The sequence below is a fragment of the Sycon ciliatum genome, chromosome 1 (genome assembly GCF_964019385.1).
Source record: "Sycon ciliatum chromosome 1, ocSycCili1.1, whole genome shotgun sequence".
Classification (NCBI taxonomy): Eukaryota; Metazoa; Porifera; class Calcarea; order Leucosolenida; family Sycettidae; genus Sycon; species Sycon ciliatum.
In genome coordinates this window covers 74,820,092-74,834,767 of record NC_088643.1, presented here as the reverse complement: position 1 = coordinate 74,834,767, position 14,676 = coordinate 74,820,092, and the positions used below count along the sequence as shown (strand labels likewise).

The following is a 14,676-nucleotide window of genomic DNA, read 5'->3' as shown; positions in this document are numbered from 1 at the left end:
GTCGCCCCAACAGGACTCGGTTCTCTGGGCTGCTTGGCTGGTCGCCCCAACAGGACGAAGAAGTTGTGTTGTGCGCTCATAGTCGTCTTCTGACTCTTCATTTCATGTTTCATCTGCAGATTCCGGAGAAAGATGAGATTGTGTCAAATCTCGCTCAGCTAGTCAGGTCTCACACTGCGGAGTACTGTGCGACTATCGGAGTGGCATCTTTGTTTGCGGCAAGTCGTGGCAACTTCTTTGATCTCAAGGTGAGAGCATCTTGCTTTCCAGCTCAGCTGGGGCTATTTGCCTCGCATCATGTGATTGGGTGTTTTCCCTGCATTTTTCCCTGGTATATGCACCTGTAATACGTTGTGTATCGGTGACCAGTGTAGTAGCATTACTCGTGCAGTGTATGTTTATCTGTCTTGCCGGGCCTGTGTATGTGTCTGTTCTGCAGCACTATCTGTATCACATGCGTATGACCAGATCAACATTGATTGATGCCAAGGTAAAATGCACGTATTGCCCGTGTAGTAAGTGCCCTGCTGCTACTTTTTACCACACCTCCCCAGTCTCTCTTTGTCTTAGCTCTGCTTGGTTGACGGCGTGTTTCTAATTTTTGTTCTGCTGCTGCTGCTACCACGGTCGCTGCTGTTGCCACTGTCGCTGTCATCGCTGTCACCGTTGCTGTTGTTGCTGTTGTTGCCGATGTTGTTGCAATTACTGCCATCACTGGTGCTAACATTGGTCTGATGCCAGTGTTGAGGTGTTCCTTCGCTTCATTTCCTTTGTGCTCAGGCAATGCTGCCCTTTTACCAGAGACCTAGACCCACGGCATCATTTTTTCTGTTGATTTCTGCAGGCATTACGTCAGCAGACAGATGCCATCCATCGTGCTTTGAACGACTACACTCTGATCGTTGGAATTCACAAGCTATCACCGGCTGATCAGGAGGAGCTGATGCGCTGGATTTTTGTCAACGAAGACAGGTTAGGCCGAGCTCTCAGCTCTCAGCTCTCAGGACTTTATTGTCTTTTAACAGTAGAGGTGTTGCAACACTGTTCTCAGCCTGTGAGTAAATCTATCAACACTGTTCTCAGCCTGTGAGTAAATCTATCGATTGAGTCAGCCAAGAGCGCAATGTGAAGCTCAGGAATGTCCAGTCTTTCCATTCAATTCTTCCCTGTACAGATTAGTTGTGGTTATCAAGCTGTCTTCAACCTGGAATCCCTTTGTTTGTTTGTTTGTTTGTCTGTCTGTTTGTGCAGTTGTAGTTCATTGTGCATCTTTCCTTCTGTCTGTCTGTCTGTACACATGTTGTAGAGTGTGGCGGTACCGTGGTGGGCGTGATCGTAATGAGACTCTACAGCAGTTCTTTCAGTTCCTTCCACATCGACGTGAAGGTACGGGCAAGTAATCACGGAGAAGCGTGTGTGTGTGTGTGTGTGTGTGTGTGTGTGTGTGTGTGTGTGTGTGTGTGTGTGTGTGTGTGTGTGAGAGAGAGAGAGAGAGTGAGTGAGATTAAGAAGAGAATGTTACTGTACAACGTGTGTTATAAGGAGTTGCTACTTTTACCGCATTTCACAAAGACGTCCCCCGCTAGCGAAAAGATATTTTAGCAAGTTACAGGTTTATCTGCGCATAGCATACATTCGATTGGCGTGCATGTATGCAGTGTGGCTCATGTGCATGTCCATGTACATGTTGATGGTATTGAAGTGACTTGTGCCAGCTGCTGCCACCGCCACTGTTGCTGCTGATGCTGCCGCCGCCGTGGCCACCACTGCTGCTGCTACTGAAACGTGTTATATTGGAAGCACAAACCAATAATGAATGCAGGAAGAGCATAGGATGGTCGTCGCTGCTCCTGCTTCTATTGCTGCTGTTGCTGCTGCTATCGCCGCCGCTGCCACTGCTATCGCCGCCGCTGCCACTGCTGCTGCTGTTGTTGCTGCTGCTGCTGCTGCTGCTGCTGCGTAGTTGGTTAACCTGTCTGACCTGTACCTACTCAGGTCTGCACATGCACACTGTCTTCTCTTCTTGCCTGTGCAAGTGTGCATGTTAGTCACCATCTCCTCTTGAGTGTTGTGATGTCCTGTGCTGTCATGTGATTTGTAATGCCTCTAGGTCCGGCCTCTCAACCTTGTTACCCCGGTGTTATTGTACTATCGCTCAGCTCGAAACGTGCAGCAGACTGGAGTGCTGACATGTTCCAGGTAAGCAACGACAGCTGCTCCTCTCATTGTTCACACACCATCATTCTACCCATGTTTGAAGCATGGTCAGGTATTGTGGCTGTTTGGCAACATGCTGGAATACCCGGTTTGCGTTGCAGAGAGTGTGGTACCGCCACAGTTGCTGAATGTCTTGTTCTTTGTGTGATTGGATGCGCTTGTGCATTGTGCATGTGCTTGTCCATGTTGGGCAGGTCGAAGACGTTGTAGCGTATGCGATCGGTGAGTTCATCAAGCTGCAGTCTGGTGCACAGGGTTACGAGATTGTGACGGCATTCGTACAGCCAAGGTAAGACGAGTTTGCAGTTTGAAAACTTTGCAGAGCAGAACGATGATAATACTTAGAGGACGACGTGTATTGGTGGTAGTGGGTTGATTGCGTGTATTGGTGGTAGTGGGTTGATTGCGTGTATTGGTGGTAGTGGGTTGATTGCGTGTATTGGTGGTAGTGGGTTGATTGCGTGTATTGGTGGTAGTGGGTTGATTGCGTGTATTGGTGGTAGTGGGTTGATTGCGTGTATTGGTGGTAGTGGGTTGATTGCGTGTATTGGTGGTAGTGGGTTGATTGCGTGTATTGGTGGTAGTGGGTTGATTGCGTGTATTGGTGGTAGTGGGTTGATTGCGTGTATTGGTGGTAGTGGGTTGATTGCGTGTATTGGTGGTAGTGGGTTGATTGCGTGTATTGGTGGTAGTGGGTTGATTGCGTGTATTGGTGGTAGTGGGTTGATTGCGTGTATTGGTGGTAGTGGGTTGATTGCGTGTATTGGTGGTAGTGGGTTGATTGCGTGTATTGGTGGTAGTGGGTTGATTGCGTGTATTGGTGGTAGTGGGTTGATTGCGTGTATTGGTGGTAGTGGGTTGATTGCGTGTATTGGTGGTAGTGGGTTGATTGGGTGTATTGGTGGTAGTGGGTTGATTGCGTGTATTGGTGGTAGTGGGTTGATTGCGTGTATTGGTGGTAGTGGGTTGATTGCGTGTATTGGTGGTAGTGGGTTGATTGCGTGTATTGGTGGTAGTGGGTTGATTGCGTGTATTGGTGGTAGTGGGTTGATTGCGTGTATTGGTGGTAGTGGTTTGATTGCGTGTATTGGTGGTAGTGGGTTGATTGCGTGTATTGGTGGTAGTGGGTTGATTGCGTGTATTGGTGGTAGTGGGTTGATTGCGTGTATTGGTGGTAGTGGGTTGATTGCGTGTATTGGTGGTAGTGGGTTGATTGCGTGTATTGGTGGTAGTGGGTTGATTGCGTGTATTGGTGATAGTGGGTTGATTGCGTGTATTGGTGGTAGTGGGTTGATTGCGTGTATTGGTGGTAGTGGGTTGATTGCGTGCCTTTATGTGTGTGTGTGGTATTGGTGGTAGTGGGTTGATTGCGTGTATTGGTGGTAGTGGGTTGATTGCGTGTATTGGTGGTAGTGGGTTGATTGCGTGTATTGGTGGTAGTGGGTTGATTGCGTGTATTGGTGGTAGTGGGTTGATTGCGTGTATTGGTGGTAGTGGGTTGATTGCGTGTATTGGTGGTAGTGGGTTGATTGCGTGTATTGGTGGTAGTGGGTTGATTGCGTGTATTGGTGGTAGTGGGTTGATTGTGTGTATTGGTGGTAGTGGGTTGATTGTGTGTATTGGTGGTAGTGGGTTGATTGCGTGTATTGGTGGTAGTGGGTTGATTGCGTGTATTGGTGGTAGTGGGTTGATTGCGTGTATTGGTGGTAGTGGGTTGATTGCGTGTATTGGTGGTAGTGGGTTGATTGTGTGTATTGGTGGTAGTGGGTTGATTGCGTGTATTGGTGGTAGTGGGTTGATTGCGTGTATTGGTGGTAGTGGGTTGATTGCGTGTATTGGTGGTAGTGGGTTGATTGCGTGTATTGGTGGTAGTGGGTTGATTGCGTGTATTGGTGGTAGTGGGTTGATTGCGTGTATTGGTGGTAGTGGGTTGATTGTGTGTATTGGTGGTAGTGGGTTGATTGCGTGTATTGGTGGTAGTGGGTTGATTGCGTGTATTGGTGGTAGTGGGTTGATTGCGTGTATTGGTGGTAGTGGGTTGATTGCGTGTATTGGTGGTAGTGGGTTGATTGTGTGTATTGGTGGTAGTGGGTTGATTGCGTGTATTGGTGGTAGTGGGTTGATTGCGTGTATTGGTGGTAGTGGGTTGATTGCGTGTATTGGTGGTAGTGGGTTGATTGCGTGTATTGGTGGTAGTGGGTTGATTGCGTGTATTGGTGGTAGTGGGTTGATTGCGTGTATTGGTGGTAGTGGGTTGATTGCGTGTATTGGTGGTAGTGGGTTGATTGCGTGTATTGGTGGTAGTGGGTTGATTGTGTGTATTGGTGGTAGTGGGTTGATTGCGTGTATTGGTGGTAGTGGGTTGATTGCGTGTATTGGTGGTAGTGGGTTGATTGCGTGTATAGGTGGTAGTGGGTTGATTGCGTGTATTGGTGGTAGTGGGTTGATTGCGTGTATTGGTGGTAGTGGGTTGATTGCGTGTATTGGTGGTAGTGGGTTGATTGCGTGTATTGGTGGTAGTGGGTTGATTGCGTGTATTGGTGGTAGTGGGTTGATTGTGTGTATTGGTGGTAGTGGGTTGATTGCGTGTATTGGTGGTAGTGGGTTGATTGCGTGTATTGGTGGTAGTGGGTTGATTGCGTGTATAGGTGGTAGTGGGTTGATTGCGTGTATTGGTGGTAGTGGGTTGATTGCGTGTATTGGTGGTAGTGGGTTGATTGCGTGTATTGGTGGTAGTGGGTTGATTGCGTGTATTGGTGGTAGTGGGTTGATTGCGTGTATTGGTGGTAGTGGGTTGATTGCGTGTACCAAAAAGGGTGCTTGCTTAGGTTGGTCAACATGCGTTTTTCCCATTATTTTTCCTAAAAGCTCTCATTCGATGCTGATGCTTCCTTTTTCATTTTGCGTCTAATGGCAATCAGGGAGTCGTATAAAGCCGAGAGAGGACACGGTGTGCGCAAGCTCAGGCAGTGGGTGCCGCACAATTCTTTGGGAAGTCTCTGGGTAGTAATTAATTGCATGAACCTCAGAATGCGCCGACGTTTCAAGTTTTGGAGAATGTCCACTACCACCACCATAATTATAATTAATTATGGAGGAATACCCAAAATAGACAAAGAATAAAGGCTCCGGTGACAGTAAAGAGCGGAAGAACAACCACAAAAAGAGCCCGGCCTGATTGTATCCTTGTATCCATGTTCTGGAGGGAAAAAAGGGATGGTTGAGGCTGGGCAAAGGGAACACAACACATCCGTCTCAACTCGTATCATTGGTAAAAACTCTTAAAAATCACCAAATTCCTATCGCATCCACATCACACTATCTTCTGGTTTTTCCCCGGTTGGATTAGTCAGTACACCCCACAGGATGGCGTCCTGCCACTCGTCAAAAGAAACAGCCATGGACAGCGAGATGGTTTCTTGTGGTCTGTCAAGCCGTGAATTATGCTTAAAGGGGAAGTTAAGGCAAAAATTAAAATTTCACCAGTTGTAGTCTTCGGGGTGCTGAGTCGAATGGTCGTGGTCCGAGGAAGCTGAGACGCTCCCTTCCTACTTGAATCCCAATCGAACTCGCGCACTTCCACCGAAACTGGGTGACTGCGCCCTACTAGATGGGGATTTGTATGCAAAATGTCACTAAAAGCGCCATTTCGTTCTTATAAAAGCACGGATGACCGCGATTGGCCCATATCTTGTAGTCTTTTGGATGCTGAGTCGACTGGTTTTGGTCCGAAAAGGCTGCGATGCAGCGTTCCTCCTTTATTCCCAATCGAACATGGTTGAACAAGCGGTCACGTGCTCCTGCGTACGCCAGTCACCTGGTCACCGTGCCTGCAGGGTAGCCTGTTTGACCTTTTTTGGGTGCAGTCCTGTCACTCGAGTTGAACCTTGGTGTGAAAGTTGTCGCCTGCTGGCGTGGTGACCAGGTGATTTGGGCACCCAGGAGCACGTGACCGCTTGTTCAACCATGTTCGATTGGGAATAAAGGAGGAACGCTGCATCGCAGCCTTTTCGGACCAAAACCAGTCGACTCAGCGTCCAAAAGACTACAACATATGGGCCAATCGCGGTCATCCGTGCTTTTATAAGAACGAAATGGCGCTTTTAGTGACATTTTGCATACAAATCCCCATCTAGTAGGGCGCAGTCACCCAGTTTCGGTGGAAGTGCGCGAGTTCGATTGGGATTCAAGTAGGAAGGGAGCGTCTCAGCTTTCTCGGACCACGACCATTCGACTCAGCACCCCGAAGACTACAACTGGTGAAATTTTAATTTTTGCCTTAACTTCTCCTTTAAGAAGTACTCAGAGGACGAGATAATTGTACGGCTATCGTCTCGAGTCAAACAGGATCCTCGGAAATCAGCGGTGTGTCCTCGCGTGGGCTAATACAACTCATTGATGGTGATTGTGTTAGTGTATAAGTATTTTATGGTTGTACGTTGTAGGGTATGCTAGTAGTAATTTCTGGCTGAGGGTGTTTGTTATTGTGTTATTTTTCTCGCACTAGGTTCCGAGGACTGAAGCTTGCTGTTCGAATGTACACCACTGCTGCTCTGGAAAGTAAGATTATGGGGTTTGTCTGCAGAGATCTGTGCATCTGTTTGCGATTCTTATTGTTTTCTTGCTACTCGTAACTTGTGCGTGTGTGTGTTTGTGTGTGTGTGTGTGTGTGTGTGTGTGTGTGTGTGTGTGTGTGTGTGTGTGTGTGTGTGTGTGTGTGTGTGTGTGTGAGAGAGTGTGTGTGTGTGTGTGCATGTGTGTGTGTGTGTGTGTGTGTGTGTGTGTGTGTGTGAGAGTGTGTGTGTGTATGCGCGCTCGCCTGCACGCATGCTGGTACACATGCTGCAGTGCAAAATGATGGCGTGGCTCCCTCTCTGCTGTGCCGATTACATGCATGTCTACTTGTGCTGGTACTTATGGGTGTGTGCTCCAAAGACCAGCATGTTGTCAGGTCTTCATCGGCGTCATGTCAGTGCAGAGGTTCGCGAGTCACTTAGTTAGCTTATAAGTATAACCACACAATGACGCTACTCTCATCTCCACTGTGCAGCGACCACTAACTGCATTTATGCAAGTGATGATATTTCTGTGACTACTACGTAGTTGCTATGAGTTGAATGGTTCCGAAAAGGCCACGCACACACCATACCTTCGTGTACCAGATTACCAGTATCCATATCACCGCTTTAACCTGTACATTAGCAACTACTCGGATGGAGAGCCAAGGATAAATTTGTACTTCAGAAGAAGTAGAAAAGAAAAGGACCCATAGAGAGGTTCTGCACAACGAAAATTCGAACGAAGTTTCGCGACAGGCCTTGCGAAAATGTGTACGAATTTTCGCACGAACTTTGTGTTCTGCACATTTTCGTAGTTTGCACGCGCCAAGTGCACGTACGACATGACCCAATCTCACGAAACTTCCTACGAAAGTTCATTTCGCGTTCCCTGCAAGTTTCGCGTCCAAAGTTGCGAAAGTTCGTGCGAAGTTTCTCACTTCGTGACGTAGAGCGAAAGTTCGTACACATTTTCGTTTTGCAGAACCTCTCAAATGAACTACAATTTACGCTATAGTGTCCACTAAGGCTGTGTTTACATGAGGCGTTTCAACCCGGGTCAAGTTTCAACCCGACATGAGCACAGATTGACTGGCGCGTTTTCATGACGCATTGCGCTTGACCCGGGTTGAAATTTCAACCCGGGGCGAGAAATCACACTAACGTACTTCTGTGTGTATCTCGCGCCAGGTATGAATAGAACTGCACAGTCATGCAAATTTCGCGCGAAATGATTCACGTGACCATACAGGACTCTAGAAGTGGACTTTTGGCATCAAATCAGTAGTTGACCCGGATCAACTGTCTTCATAAACACTCACCTATTTTTTCCATCGTACAGACTTTCAACCCGGGTTGAACTCGACCCGGGTTGAAAGTTCTCGTGTAAACACAGCCTACCACCACCAGTTACTTGACAATCAGCTCATGCAGTGTTTGTGCAATGTTATCGCATGAGCTGATTGTCAAGTAACTGGTGGTGTTAGTGGACATTATAGCGTAACTTGTAGTTCCTTAGTCCTTTTCTTTTCTATAAATTAGCAACTACTCTGCTCTATTTTCTGCTGCTACTAGGCAAGTGTACCTATTTGACGTGTGATATGCTGGAAGGATCGATGGAGAGCGTTGTCCGCAGTAACCCAGCATTGCTAGCGCTGGAGCATGTCGGACTGCTCCGTTACGCTGTGCAGAAGCGAGAGCTCTCGTACGAAGTTGTTGACCAGGTGAGTACTGGCTGCCACGGTCTTGTTTTCCTTTGAGGTCTGAGAACATACGGTGTTTGTGAGTAGTTCCAGCCTCTGCTTCACTGAGTGCTTCAATAAACTCCCAAGCTTTTCTACACGGGCAATATTTTGAACTTGTCTGGAATTTTTGTCTTTGGTACGTATTGTTTTTCACTGGCAGACCGGCCGTAAGGAGCAGTTTGAGAAACTCATTGTCAACGCGTGGTACCTGTCCATGGGCATGCATGCGTATGGTGCGTTCGGGTGGGCGCGCGTTCACCCAATCTCCTCGGCTTCTTTGCTTATGACGCCGATGCTTGCTGCGGCTGCAGCATATGGTGGATTTCAGCTGATGAAGCGCTTGAGGTGAGCAGCAGCAGATGAGGTCCAATTCCAATGCCAACCTTGCAAGGCTCTGGAAGCATGCATTATGTACTGCTTCTAAATTCTAATGTCAGTAAACATACCACTTGAACATTTAGATCCGTATTCAAAGCTCCTCTGCAAGCTATGAACTCATTTTTCTTGGAAGTGTGGTGAATGGCACTTAGCCATTGGCAGCGATGTTCATTTCCCTGGTCTTATTCGGACACTTTTCATGGCAGTATTTTGCAGACATCTGGTCACTACCCGTTTTATAGTTGCCATACCTTGTTGGCTTGCACCTTGTTCGACGATGCATCTGCTTTCCTTGCTGTGCTGCTTTGCTAGCATTTCGAATCCGTTTTACAATAGGCCAGGCTATACGCCTGTGTGCCATTACGTTAGCTTTCAATTCTATCATAGATCCTTACATGATTATAACATGAGTCTAGAACTTTTTAAACAAGTGTAGTGTAGGTTACAAACTTACAATAGGCACATGCAGGGGGATTCCCCCCCCCCTTTATTTTCTCAAATTAATGGCTTACTTGTAAAATTTTAATGAGTGTAGGCCGATAGGGTAGTCACATTACTTTCATTACTCCTGTCGAATATTCCTTACACATTCAGATGTCGCACTGCTGCAGCACACCCTGGGTTTTTTGCTTGCAGTCCGTGCAAGCGGAATCCAGGTTGCTCGTTGATTTGTCTTCTTTTTGCAGGGCTGTTCTATTGCCAGTACGGTATTCATGAACCAGCTAGGTCTCTAGCTCTAGGAAGGCACTTGTATTACAATTGTAGTTTAACTCATTTTTTTTAAGAATGCTGCTGGCAGCTTCACCCCAACCGTTTTCACATATCTGCTACCTTATTTTTGCGTCTATGTAGCACGTTGATTTTTGGCCTTTGGAGAACTGCACTGGGGTTCTGGCCCGTCACAAGTGAAACTTTCATTTAGCTTTCTCTAGTTTTGTGTAGTCAGCCAAAGGACAATTCTAGGATACGTATGCATCTCTAGTTTTCGGCCTGCGCGTGCATGCCTATAGGTGGAACACTGTGCCATAATCATCACGGCTGTGTTTGTTACCGCTATTAAGGTGTCGTATAAGCCCGTACTATTGCAGAAGGCTGCATATCCAAACCACCGAAGTTGAGTGACTTGAAGAGTTTATGGAGTGTGCAATTATTCGAATACAGTACACAGGTACATGCGTGGTGCCATGCGCAAGCTTCCATGTGTATGCTCAGCGAGCGTATGTCCGACATGGGCCATTATGTGCTGCTGGCTGCATGTCACGGATCGATCTAGTACGAGTGTAGGACTCGGACTACTGTCACCGGCATGCACCTACCCCTACCACAAACGCATGTCCAAACCACATTACACCGCCATCCAGCGGCTTGGCAGTTTAGGCCACCCTTTCTTTTTTCGTTGTTTAACGTCCGCGCCCGCGTACCTTTTTGCCTCCGACCGGAAAAAAAAACAAGAAAGTAGTAGTACCAATAATATGCGAAGTTGTAAATACATGATTGTGTAATTTCACAGTGTGCCGATCATGATCTTAAACTTATAATCTTGCCTCCCGGGCATGCCTTTGTCTTGTGTTCTTTTTCTTTTTTTGTTGGCTTTTAAATATCGTACGGTGTGTGTCCTAGTAAAAATCCAGATGTAATGAATTCATGACATGCTAACTCCATGCTATGTACCTGTTTTGTTGGATTCATCAGGCATGTGCTCCAATGTACCATCAAAGAGTGTTGTTCTATGCCTGCAAGTGCCGTTAGACCCAGAAATATTGTATATATCACATGCTTTACTGGTCAAAATGTTTGATTGGGGTTTCCAGTTTTTGGAATGGGCTTTTGTTTTTTCTCCGCCCTCCCGCGTACCTTTTCGCGAAAAAAAGGACGTTAAACAATGAATTAACAAAGGGTGGCCTTATATTAATTTTCATCAGTACAGAACTCAAATCAAGAATATATAAAATACACTCAAACTGCAAAAGTTCGGCGCAGTCCTGTTTTTGAGAAACGCTGCCGGACAAGTAAACTGGAAAGACACTCTGGACTGAATTGAAGGCGCTTGACAGAATACACACAAAAGAAAGCAACCTGATATGCTCATAAATTGAGTTATGAAATTCGTAACGCTACTACAAGGAGCCTTGACAAGTGATAAATAAATTAAAAATAGTAGACTGAAAGACAGGAAATCATAGACATAGGAGCATAGACATAGGAGCATAGACATAGGAGCAGAAGCACATCTTGAATACAAATTCGCAAGAGGCTCTTGGTGTGTTGATACCGGTATGAGGTAAACGCCAGTACAAACATGCGGAGAAGATTGTAACTTATCAGTGACACTACGTCATTGTAGTGAGCGTATACCATGGTATACGCCGCCACACTGTCAGCCTAAAGAGTAGAACGGGGACTTTGTCATTGCATGAAGTAACTCATACTTCATAGTTCCGAGTAGACATGATTATGCTAGTTACTGTGTGTGGCCGGCATGGTATTCACTGGTCAAAACAAATAGAAGACAAGCTGACAGACACCACAGGACACGTCTGGGAGGCTGCCTACTACCAACATCTAGAACACACTAAGATGTCGTCAGTGGAGCTACATATCATGCATGCACACACTCTCACCCATGATTCATAACAGCAGCAGCAGCAGCACATACCATGCGCTACACTGTAACGTAACGGTCCACTAACTTATATCGGGGGGGGGGGGGATCAACTCACCTACTCTGAGGCATTAATTGATAGCCTAGAACACAATGTGAGGGGGAGTAAAAATAATAATGCGAAGAAGAAGAAGAAGAAGAAGAGGGAGAACTTTCCCAAGTCGTTGATATACTTGCATACTTACAGTTGGAGTGTTATCCCGTTGACGGGCCAGGCCCAGGGTGAAGGTGATGCTTTTGCGGAGTGTGTCGAGAGTTTTAAGTGACGAGTAAGAAAAGAAGAACTATATTTCCAAAGGTAATTCCACATACGCCTCGTAGGGTAAATCGGATGGCTTGACGCTGGGTGTGCTTTGGCCTGTAAGCTTCATCTCAAGTAACCCTAAATACTGGACAAAGCCCGGATTCGGTAAGGCACACTTGCGACGCGTTCGTACCAGGCGCCAGACTTCCGCAAACGAAACTTGCTCTCCTGCACTCGATGCCTTATCGTCAGCAAACCCACGGCTCGCATACATCTTTCCACTCTCCCGATGCTCATCTATGTCATCATAGATCTTACCACTAAGCAGAATGTGTGACATGGTCATCGTGGTGGCACGAGAAATACCTACAGAAAACCAACGAGAAGTCAAATCAGGGAGGGAGGGGGTTACATCGTTCAGTCGGCTGACGGAAAGGGGGGTTTGACCGAACCCTGTGGACCCCCCCCCCCCCCTGGGTACACGCCTGAAGAAGGGTCTATTCCCGCCCTAGATTATGGGTGGGTGACCCACTTTAACTACATCATAGCAATCAACGTACTGATTCTTATATGGATGCAGTGTCCGTGCAGCTCATACTAAAAACCAAGCACAGTAAACGTTTCAGCAAAGACAGCGTACCGTGCCCATCACAAGGTATGACATACAAGACACTGTACACATGTACAGCTCACCCATGTGACAGTGAACAAGGGCGACTGCACCCTCTAAGCGCACTGTTGTCAGGTAGTCGTGTGCCTGATCAAAGACGCGCGAGATATCTTCATGGGCAGAATCGTGCAACACCAGGTTTAGGTAGGTGATCCCTTCCAACCTTTTCCTGTGCTTGTCCGGTGTCAAGTTCAATATGTATGTGACGCGGTTATCCGTAAGAAACTTCTCGTCCTCACCGGCTGCGTAATTGCCAATGAAGAGATGTGGCAGCACTCGGTCTGCATTCGGGATCGTAATGTCATAATACGGGTTTTCCTAAAGACAAAAATAAAGCCACACCATAGAGACAATAATTATTACTCGGGAGCCGCAATTGCTGCTGGAGCACCATGAATATGCTGCCCAAAGACTCTTGCCTTTGCCCGAGATACATAATACATGTAGTTTTGCTTTCTTTCTTTTTAAATTAACCGTGACTGATTCATATTTGTGTGTTGGGGGGGGGGGGGGGGGGATTACGGAAAGTTTGCAAGGCATTTCAAACCAAAATGTTGGCATGAGAAGGAGAGATATGCCAGGTTTCTGAAACAAACAAAAACACACTTTCTTTATTACCGGCCCATAAAAGATTTGTGAGTTCCAGCAATGTGAAAATCCACCCGGCTTTTCATGTGCCAACGGAAGAGGAAAAAAGAGAGAGCAAAGTATTGGTATAAGATAACAGTTAGGAGTGCAACAGTTCACCAATCGAATCAGATAATAGTAACTAAATAAGTATTTTTAAACTGATCATCCGAACGACAACGGTTGCTTTGCATCATTGCAACCAGGGAGTAGTACGCATCTCCACGAGCACATATACACGGCACAGTGCTGCGCTTGCACTAGCGACTCACGCCGCATACATAGCGCCCATAAACAGTTCCGCTGACTCACCAAATGAAATCATTCGAATAACCTCTGTAGCGGATAAGTGTATGAAATCATGAAGAGCTCTCCTCAGTTTTCTATTCGTTACTGGAGCGTGCGCCTGGCGCCTGGTTCATGCATAATGTGATTCGATTCAATCCATACAATGCTATGATATTCACATCATAGTACTAATTTTGAGTACGCTACAAAGTACTGCCGTGGACATGGAAATCCGGTTGCACGTCTAGTGGCCATGCAGCCGTGGGTAAGCGGGTACACACATTCGTATACGCGCTGCAGAGTGCTGGTCGCATGTGCACTGCATGCAACGTTCTGGTCATTTGACTGGATTTCCATGTCCACGACAGTAGGTTGCTAATATCCTCTCTGCGCACAACGTGCTCAATAAAATTTTGAGCTTCCTTACAAGTAAGGTGGAACAGTATTGCAACTCCGAGTACTCGTACTACTAGTACTAGTAGTAGTACGCTAAACAATTTAAAAGATACATTTTCACAGTCTTCCTCAAACTGTGAACTGAGTCCACAGCATGCAGCTAGTGGACTGAAAATAAAGGCTTACCAGTACTTCATCCATAACAGCAAGCGGAGGTTATGCACTCTTGATAGCGGGTATTGGTTCGACGTCGGTCCTCGTCCCTGGTTGGAACAGCTGCACTGGTGGTGCCCGTGACTACAATTACTACTAACTTAGTACTCCGTATCAAAGGTGCCTGTAACAGTTATTATGTCGTATTAGTGAATTCCTCGGTCAGACCTGTAAGGAGTACAACCTCTTCTTGCCAGTAGTCAACAACTCACCTCGTAGACCTCTAGACTATCACAACTAGTATCAGCAAAACCAAGAGTAAAAACAATAAGCTCGGGAGCTTATATACTAGGAAAGGTGTTCCCCACACCGGAGCTGGCGCTTTTTCCGCCGACTGACTTGACACTTGACTGACCCGCGACTGCCATCATAATTATCACGAAAGTCCATCGAACCTTCGACTCGGCGAACCTGCAAGAAAGCATCACTCCCTGCTCACACACAGTGACAGCGTGCGAATGACCGAGGCCGGGAGGGTCCTCAACGTCTGTTCTCACCGTCCAGGAGCGACACGGACTCGCGCCGCTATCTGGTGCTCATGAGGTGTTTGTAGCGCTGGAAACGGAGCGTCTCTGTAAGTAAGTTTGTGGTGCTTTCTTGCAGCAGGTTTGCAGAGTCGAAGGTTCGATGGACTTCTCATGCATGTGCTCTGGATGGGAGTCGTGTGTCGCTCAACGTTA

At 46.8% G+C, this 14,676-nt stretch overlaps 2 protein-coding genes across 2 annotated transcripts in view; one reads left to right on the top strand and one right to left on the bottom strand.

The window, feature by feature from the left end:
* LOC135805433 (uncharacterized) overlaps nt 1-10,002 on the top strand; it is a 60,149-nt gene extending 50,147 nt beyond the window's left edge. The window contains exons 36-44 of the mRNA XM_065319464.1: nt 120-248; nt 440-490; nt 845-972; nt 1,307-1,386; nt 2,111-2,199; nt 2,412-2,506; nt 6,725-6,777; nt 8,349-8,497; nt 8,679-10,002. Coding sequence (XP_065175536.1) covers nt 120-248; nt 440-490; nt 845-972; nt 1,307-1,386; nt 2,111-2,199; nt 2,412-2,506; nt 6,725-6,777; nt 8,349-8,497; nt 8,679-8,867 — 963 coding nt within the window. The 3' untranslated portion in view covers nt 8,868-10,002. The remainder of the gene's footprint in view (nt 1-119; nt 249-439; nt 491-844; nt 973-1,306; nt 1,387-2,110; nt 2,200-2,411; nt 2,507-6,724; nt 6,778-8,348; nt 8,498-8,678) is intronic.
* An 803-nt stretch (nt 10,003-10,805) lies between these two features.
* LOC135805432 (dual specificity protein phosphatase 22-like) lies at nt 10,806-14,268 on the bottom strand. The gene is made up of 3 exons (XM_065319463.1): nt 13,970-14,268; nt 12,496-12,790; nt 10,806-12,168 (listed from the first exon to the last, which is right to left on the bottom strand). The coding sequence occupies exons 1-3, from the start codon at nt 13,982-13,984 to the stop codon at nt 11,843-11,845; spliced, it is 636 nt and encodes a 211-aa protein (XP_065175535.1). The 5' UTR covers nt 13,985-14,268; the 3' UTR covers nt 10,806-11,842.
* Between the last annotated feature and the right edge of the window lie 408 nt (nt 14,269-14,676).